Genomic DNA, 9,086 nt, shown 5'->3' with positions numbered 1-9,086 from the left:
AAGCAAATTCTACAAGTTGTAGAATCAATATAGCGAATGCAATTCTTCTATCATATTTTTCGTTACTTCACCTTGATAAGCCTTAGATGAGTGATTATTCTTGTATCAAACATAAGGTCAATATGGCAATTTATCGGATTACTAGATTATAGATACGCTTTGTCTATTCTAAGCGCTATGAATTGGTCGTAGGAGTCCGTTGACCTCTTCTTGAGGATTGTAAAACCCGTTTGATCTTTTCAACAAAATACCGATTACTCTAAAAACATATATAGATTTCTTATGTAAATTTAAGAAAACTTAAAAATAGAAGTTTTTTTTTTCAAATACATGTTTTAGGAATAAAATACGCGTATTTACTGTTTGAGGAGAAGGAATATGTATTACTTTCACCGAATTATTTGTCGCTTTGAGTTGTCAGATATAGTCCGTGGACCTCTCTCTCTCTCTCTCTCTTTCTCAGACTGGTCTCTCTGGTTTTTCAAAATTGGAAATGGACGATTGTATAACACTCCACTCTTGGTTCAATATTTAGCCATAAACTCAGCGCACACATCGCTCTTCCCAACATCTCATCTTCCTCTTCCTTTCCAGTCATCCATAATACTACTCAAAAATCCAAAAAAAAAATTGGAAAAAAATAAAGAGAGAAACATTCGCCTAACCCCACATTCACATCCCCACCACTCTCCTTGCAATCAAATCGAAAACCAAAAAGCAAAATCCAAATAAGAACAGAGGAAACGAAACTCCCTCTTCTTCTTCTTCTTCTTGTCTCCGTTTTTGTTGTTGCTATGATTGGTATTGTGTTCCTTATGTAATGCATCATAAGAAATCAGAAGCTCAGATCGGAAAAGAAAGCATTGGCGTCTCTTCCGATTTCAATCCAATCTCAGGCGCAGCACCACCACCGCCACCTTCTTTCTCTTCTTCAATTTCGCACCAATTCAACCACATCTCTCAGTTTCCTCACTACCCATCTCAACATTTGCCCCAAAATGACCCTCCAATCCCTCAAACCACACCTTACAAGCGACCCCTTTTGACCCAAACCCACTCCTCCCTCTCCAAATCCCCAACCCTTTACAAATTCCCACCGCCCCCGAAGAACCCACCTCTCTTTTCCCCTTCTCTTGCCGCCAAAACCGCCTTTTTTCGCCTCATCCGCCGCGTCAACCGCCTCCGCCGCCTCCTCCTATTGCTCTGTCTGCCCTTCTTTTACTTCTTGGTCTCTCACCCAAGCCACTCTTTCTTTCTTGACTTTCTCTCCGCTTTTGCTTTCTCTTCTGCATTGCTGTTCTCGCTCAATCTCGCCCTCCCTCGCCTCCCATCAATACGGCTTTTCCTAGCCAGGTCTTTCCCAATCAAGCTCAAGACCTCGTCTTCCTTGTCTAGACCGCCTTTGCCGGTGTTTTGGTCAATTGGGTCTCGCCCAAAAGCTGAGAACAGAGGAAATTCGGGGTGTTGGGTTCAGGTTTATGGCAACGGAGACGTGTATGAGGGTGAGTTTCACAAGGGACAGTGTTCAGGAAGTGGGGTGTATTACTATTACATGAGTGGGAGGTACGAGGGAGACTGGGTTGATGGGAAATATGATGGTTATGGTGTAGAGACATGGGCAAGAGGAAGCCGGTACCGCGGGCAGTATAGGCAGGGTCTTAGATATGGTTTTGGAGTGTATAGGTTTTACACTGGTGATGTTTATGCTGGGGAATGGTCTAATGGGCAGACTCATGGGTGTGGAATTCATACCTGTGAGGATGGGAGTAGATATGTTGGGGAATTCAAGTGGGGCGTCAAGCATGGCCTTGGTCACTACCATTTCAGGTAAATTTGGCAATGGAGTTTGTGACATTGCTTATTTTATGATTTTTTGGGTTATATTTTTGGTTATTCTGATGATGATGATGTTATTTCCACTTATTGTCTCAGATTTTTTTAGTTCTTCTGTTACTTGGTTGTGATTTGATTGTGAAGAAGTTGTTAATCATGGATTGCGCCACTTGATGTGATAGTTGAGTTTTCTGGATTTCACTACTTTCGTTTGGTTTTACTTGGGGAATATTGTGGATTTGTAAACGTTAAGAACGGGACAGAGTTCTTTGTGTTAATCTTTAGAGTAGAGCTAGAAAAGAATGGGCGTTCATCACTGTTATACTGTAGGCACCTGAGATAATTGTTGCCAGAAATTCTGGGAAGCGTGGGAAAAAAATTAAGGATGGTTACCTTAATTTAAATAAACAGGTGTGAGTGATGCTCATGGAAATTCAAGATATAAATCCACAAAAAAAAAAAAGGGGGAGTTGAATTTTAGGTATTCTACCTAGTGTTGATTTGAACATCTTACCAAAACATGTGAAAACATGTGTTGTTATTCATGTTGTTATTAGGTATTCTACAGAGTTGAATTACGACAGTTGCATCAATATATACACTTTAGTGCTGTTATTCACATGTTTTCTAACCATTTGTGTTTTGAGATAGAGCAGTTATACTAGTTAAATAATAAAATGCTATGTGCAGACTTCAGTTTACTTCGCCTTTCATCTGATATTGAGATATTGGGATGGTTTGCTATGCAAGTACGCACACAAATACACATCCATGCTCCTTTTGGCATTTTGTTTTGTGTTTAGTTTGGGCCTTATATCTATGGATACCTCAGTTGTGGCTAACTACACACCTATATATAAATGTTCAGTACCTTTTTAGAGAAATTCTGCTAATTTCTTTTATTTATCTTTATTCAGAAATGGGGATACATATGCTGGAGAATATTTTGCGGATAAAATGCATGGGTTTGGAGTCTATCGATTTGCAAATGGACATAGGTATGAGGGAGCATGGCATGAGGGTAGAAGACAAGGGCTTGGTATGTACACATTCCGAACTGGGGAAACTCAGGCTGGTCACTGGCAAAATGGAGTCCTTGATGTTCCAAGCACACAAAATGCAACTTATCCTGTATCTCCGGTTGCTGTTAATCATTCCAAAGTACTCAATGCGGTACAGGTACTTACTATTTACACAAATATTTGCATAAGGCACACATGTTTTCTATGGAATGCAACAGTAGCAGATGTGTTACAAATTTGTGCCCACAGTACAGCTACAAAAGAGTTTGTTGTTTTGTGGTTCCATGAGGATATGAATTTCTGGTCAAGACTTGTTTGGTTTTAGTGCTCATCCGTATCACTTTTGAGTCAATTTAAAGAAGTGTGCTCAAGCAAAAAACTTATAGTTAGCATGATGCTTAGAGTTCGTTTTAGTTCACAATTTCTAACCTATGCAATGTTCAATAAATGTTTGCATGTTTATTTTTAATACTTGTTAGCAACGAAGTAGCGCTATACCAAAGCACTTATAATTATCTTTGATTTCTTCAGTAGTCACGTTCTTAGGGAAGTGGGAAATGGGTTGACATTTAGTTATTACAATATGAATAGCCAATAGAATTTGTTCTTAATCTGTTTTATTATTCATGTTACAATCAGGAAGCACGAATAGTGGCAGAGAAAGCCTATGACGTCGCCAAGGTGGATGAAAGAGTGAACAGGGCTGTAACAGCAGCTAATAGGGCCGCAAATGCAGCTAGAGTAGCAGCAGTGAAAGCTGTCCAGAAACAAATGCAGCACAATAGTACTAGTGACAGCATACCAATTCCAATTTTATGAAAACCTCGATGAGGACTCATTTATCAGTGCAAGTTCATGAGATGTGAGAACAAGAGGAAGCTTTTATGGTTTCCCTTCTAATGTAGCTTCAAGTTTTAGGTTCACATCTTCGGCATCTTGCCTGGAGAGGATGGTGCGTATTTGAACTCATATGTGGGGAGTGTCAAAGTTTACATCTATATATATTGTTTCTTAGATTGTGTATACATATAGGGAGGGAGAGAGAGAGAGAGAGAGAGGAGGAAATGCTGGTCGGCATCCGGATGCTTTACTAATTTTCGCTTTGCAATCCTAGTGCGTATTGTGTATAGATGAGGTAGATGTAATATGTAAGTGATGGTGTCCAGGTAAAACCTTGACCCAGCCGCTGTTGTGTGTGAATTGTTAGTATTTTTAACAAGGTGAGAAAATTTTCAGTAACCATTAACCATTCCAGCCCACGTACTTGCATTCTTCTTTTGTTAATCCATGTAATTATAGCCAATCGTGAGCTTGAGCACAAAGTGAATCATAGTGAAAGTTTTCCAAGTTCCTTGATTTTTCAGTTACAAGTATATCCTCTTGATCTCACCTTAACAATTGAGATGACAAGTTATTGTATTGGTTTTTGCCGCTCATTTTTGTGACTGCGACATATTAAGAGTGCAAATCAATTACCCTTTCTGTATCTTCATTCAAATTGATGGCAATGGTAACAAGAAGCATGGTTTTTATTATGCAGTTTCAGGGTTGTTGAAGCATAAATTCAATCCAAACTAGGGTTGTTAAGGAACCTAAGAAACCTGTAAAAGGGTTTTTGACCAAATCAGTTCGTTGGTTTAAATTAAGTAATTTTGTGCTATATGTGGGTGAAGAAAGCTGGATCCAGAGAACTATAATTTGACACATTTCTATTTTTACTTAAGGGTAGACTAGTGATTTATCCCCTAAACTTGTACCTAATGTTCGATTTGCCCCCTATTCTTTTTTTTAAGAAAATTAAAGACCTCAATTATTAGTTTTAGTCAATTTCCCTCTTACCGTAGATTCACTCACATTTCATCCAATTAGTGTTAAGAATGGTCACATGCCTTGTGACACTTAATTAATTATAAAATAATGTTATAAAACAATAAAGAAAAAAAATAAAAACAAAAACAATTCCTAGCCCCATCTTGCTCCCACCAATCCCTAGCCTCCCCCACCGTCATCCCCTAGCCAACCCACCATAGTCTCTCTCTCTCTCTCTCTCTCTCTCTCTCACAACACAACAAGCACAAAATACACAAATTTACTTGCCCTTCAAAGCCAATCAAGAGCCACCATTCTCTACTCTTACTATCACTGCGCAGGCTTTTTTTATTTCCTTGTTAATTTACTAAAAATAGAGAAACCATGCCTTCCACTGCTACAACAACAAGCACATGGGTTAAGCCTGTTACTACTAGAAGACACCACCTTTCTTCTACAAACTCTTCAAATTTAGCTACAAACCAATTGGGTTTTTCCCCCTCTTCCTCCTCAAGATCAATTTTCTTCAGCAGAAAACCCATTGACAGAAAATCAACCCCAAACACACTCCCTCGCCCTCTCTTCTCCAAATCCCCAAACACACCCCTTCATATCAGCAGCCTTCCTCATCTTCATCAACCACCCTTTTCACTTCCTCCACCACTTCCAACCCAAAAGAAAACACGACCCAAAAGTCCCAAATTTCTTCTAAATCCTCAATGCCAGTGCCCCAACAATGGAACTTCCTATAGAGAGCAGCAGCCATGGCCTTGGACGCAATGGAGAGCGCTCTGCTATCAAAAGAGCAGCAACACCCACTTCCCAAAACAGCTTACCCAAACACCCCCACCACTTCCCCCTTCTATATTTTTTATCCCCCAAACCCAGCCCAGACCACCTCTCCTCCGGGTTTTTCTTCTCCTCCCATTCCCCCATGACCACCATCCTCTACTCCCAAACCAATCCCCCACCCCACAGACCCCTCCCCTCACCTCCCCCTTTCTGTTTTTTAACTCCCGAGCCCAGCCCCCCTTGGGTTTTCTTCTCCTCCCATTCCCCATGTGACCATCACCCTCCACCCTCAGACCAATCCTCCATCCCCAGATCAATCCCCCACCCCACAGATCCCTCCCCCCTCCCCATTCTTTTTCTTCTCTCCCCAGCCGAGACCCATCCCCCAGCCCCAGCCCTTGCCTCTAGACCCATCCCTCCTTGCGCTCAAGGTGGCTGTGAGGTGCTTTACCGGAGAATCCCACCTTAGGAAATTGCAGATTGGAGCAACATTTGGAGCTTCTAGGCAACTACACCCTCTGCGACAAATTACGAGAGAGAGAGAGAGTTTATTTCAATTTTCTGTTTTTTATTTTATTTTATATTTATTATTTATTTTTAATGTACAAAATGACCACTTTATCCTCATATTTAATGGCAAATTGAATGGAATGTTGCGGATTTAAACGGTAGGTGGGAAATTGGTGAAAAAAAGGCTTTCATATCCTTAATTTTCTTAAAAAACAAGATTGGGAATTAATTGAAAGCTAAGTACAAGTTCAAGGGGCAAATGACTAATATACCCTTTACTTAATTTATCCGTCAAACTTCGCAAGGGTAGTTGAAATTTGCCTGTTTGGTAATGACAACTAATAGTGGAGTGGGCTTTGCGCTTTAGAAAACTTATCTGCAAGTTTCACCTCCACAAATAATTCATACAAATGTCCAAGGCAATTTTCCTTGTCAACCAAAGAATTGTTCCTTTTTGAGCTTTTGTATGAAAGGGGTTCATATATTTCTTTCACATGTACAAAATTTAATAAATGAACGAATTGAGAACAAACAACCTTTTGATTGAATCATAGAATGCAATATCACCCACACAAGAAAACTGAACTTTGCAAGGGGTCTGTGATCTTAACCAAAACAACTATAATTTACTCTAACCACTTACTCCGCTTTGTCAAAGATAAAGCTCCGCATACAAGCACATAACAGAATGTAAATAGAACATTACGAAAAGGATGGTTAACTAGGTTTACATATTGCATCATGAAAAAGATAGATTTCAAGGAAAACAGAAGAAGTCTGAGATTTAACTCTCAGTCTGCTCCCTGAGCCTTCGGATGGTACTCCTAACAGTCACGGCACTTGCGGTACTGCAGCATATACCAAAACACAACAATTATAACCCAAGTACAGAATGACAGGAATATATGTTACAAACAAAGCCCATAATGAGATAGTCCTTACTTTAGGGTGTAGGCGCCACCGGCTTTCACTTTTCCGCAATCTTTGCAACCCCAGATTCCGACAGCCTTACGCTTCACCGCATACTGCAATGGTGCGCTTTTCATAAGAAGGATTGCATACATATAGAAACCTATTTTTACTTTAAATAGTTTTTCCATGGCTCACAAAACCAACTACTCATACAAAAACCACAAGACTGTAGAGAATAATCATAAAATACCAGAGTAGGGTAACTACCTTCCCACAAAACTCACAGAAGTACTTGCTGTGCTGAGAAACTTCCATCTTCTTGATTTGCTTCCTCAGACTAGCACCATATCGAGTGCCTGAATAGATACAAAATGAGTAAGGCCACCTTTGTAGGTCAAACAAAACATTAAATTTTAATTATTGTGACATACCATGACAGCAACAACACTTCCCTTGTTTACTAATACAATCTTTAGCAACAACACTTGACAGTTCTAAATCCATTTTTTATATATAATACAGCTTGATTGTGTTTCAAAATCGTTATAAACCTAAACTAGAATAATCATTCAGCACTACTCTCTGCATTCCTGCTTGCGTGAGTACACACAAACTAAACTGATTCCCCTGCAGTATTTCATTTCCAATGAAATTAAAATAAAGGAAGAAAAAAAAAGTGCAACAGGAACATACCATACTTCCCAACAATACCGGCCTTCTTGGTTCTCTTTGTCTGCACAACAACAGAGGAAAAAAAAGTGGAAAGTAAAAAATCAAATCCATGTTGGTAGTGGAATAGTTTATGGTCAATATAGTGGAATAGTTTAGAAAAAGAAGAAAAATTAAAAACACAATCTATAACCATAAAGCTAAAGCCGTTCATATACACAATCCACATCAATTGAGATGCAATCACCGAGGCAAAACTAGCAAGGATACTATTGAGCCACAGTTGATGAATTTTCTTCTAAGGCCAAAGTAGAACACAAGGTAGAAGGCACAGATACAAAAAACAAGGGGAAATGCAACAACTATTTTTAACTCCAAGTCCTCTACCTACAATGATGTACCTATAAATCTTCAAACCATGAAACTAATCTCTTGGACCATAACACAAAGAATCAGCAAAGCTTTCTTTTTCAACAATCTATATCAAGATCTAAGGTCACAGTTTACTTCTACATCTCACAGTGTAACACAAAGAAAACCCCATTTGACAACCACACTAATTGGGGAGAAAATCATTAACAACACACCAGAATGCTTAGACAGCTAAATATTTTCAAGGACTTAACTAACCCAATAATTTTTTTATAGGTACTATTAACTCAATATTTGTTTTGCTCTCTGAGTAAAAAATTACTTCCACCCCTCTATATCTTCCAGTTTTGCAATTCCCATTTGAACCCATAAAACAAAATCGAAAATAAATACAGTACAAAAAAAATATGAGATTTGAATGCACAATTTCCCCAACCACAATGAAGCAAAACAAAAACAGATCTATTTCGAGACGGCTGCTCATCAACAGATTTCAAATGCACAAACTTATGCAATATATTTGCGAAACAAATAAAATTCTGTAACACCAAAAGGTTTACACGATAAAAAATACGTACCATTTTGGGTTATGGAAATGGAGGAGCTAAAACCCTAGAAATCTCTGTCACTTCGCAGCCCGAGCTCTTTACCCTCGTTTCTTTAGTGTTTTATATAGTGGCCTCCCTCCGGCTTATCCCTCCCCTCAGAACATGTCTTTAGGGCTTTTTATTTCTTTTGGGCCTTCGTAGTCTAGTTAGTCCAATAGAGGAAAAAAAAAAAAAAAAGTAAAACATACTAAAGTTTTTCTGGGCAACGGAAAAATAAAGATAAAATAAGACTAAGAGCACTTCCAGCTGAGAGGCTAGGGGGCGGGCTGGGGGCGTTTTGAGCCCAAAAATCGTTTACAGCAGAGCAGGCTGGCCCGAGTAGGAGGTGGACCCCAGTAGACTAGGTTGGCCCGAGGGGGAGGCGAGCATTTGCGTGAGCCCGAGTTTTGCGCTGATATCAGCCCTGGCGTTCTAAGAAAAATTCAAATGCGCACGCTACAATTCCGCCAACGGCTAGCAGACACGTGGAGTCGTCTGGGCTGTCTGATCCAATTTTTTCCTCCAATCCAACGGCAGCCAATATTTATGCAATAAAAAAAAATGAAAAAAAAATGAAATT

At 39.4% G+C, this 9,086-nt stretch overlaps 2 protein-coding genes across 2 annotated transcripts; one reads left to right on the top strand and one right to left on the bottom strand.

Moving 5' to 3' along the window:
* The first annotated feature begins 415 nt into the window (after positions 1-415).
* Positions 416-4,114, top strand: LOC110764166 (uncharacterized). The gene is made up of 3 exons (XM_021967082.2): positions 416-1,827; positions 2,751-3,012; positions 3,495-4,114. Exons 1-3 carry the CDS (start codon positions 821-823, stop codon positions 3,672-3,674), a joined length of 1,449 nt encoding a protein of 482 aa, XP_021822774.1. The 5' UTR covers positions 416-820; the 3' UTR covers positions 3,675-4,114.
* A 2,453-nt stretch (positions 4,115-6,567) lies between these two features.
* Positions 6,568-8,633, bottom strand: LOC110764188 (large ribosomal subunit protein eL43). Its single transcript, XM_021967101.2, has 5 exons — positions 8,498-8,633; positions 7,572-7,611; positions 7,146-7,234; positions 6,909-6,991; positions 6,568-6,814 (listed from the first exon to the last, which is right to left on the bottom strand). The coding sequence occupies exons 1-5, from the start codon at positions 8,498-8,500 to the stop codon at positions 6,751-6,753; spliced, it is 279 nt and encodes a 92-aa protein (XP_021822793.1). The 5' UTR covers positions 8,501-8,633; the 3' UTR covers positions 6,568-6,750.
* Between the last annotated feature and the right edge of the window lie 453 nt (positions 8,634-9,086).

This window comes from Prunus avium, chromosome 2 (genome assembly GCF_965620075.1).
Source record: "Prunus avium chromosome 2, drPruAviu1.hap1.1, whole genome shotgun sequence".
Taxonomy (NCBI): Eukaryota; Viridiplantae; Streptophyta; class Magnoliopsida; order Rosales; family Rosaceae; genus Prunus; species Prunus avium.
This window is presented reverse-complemented; position numbering and strand designations above follow the sequence as displayed.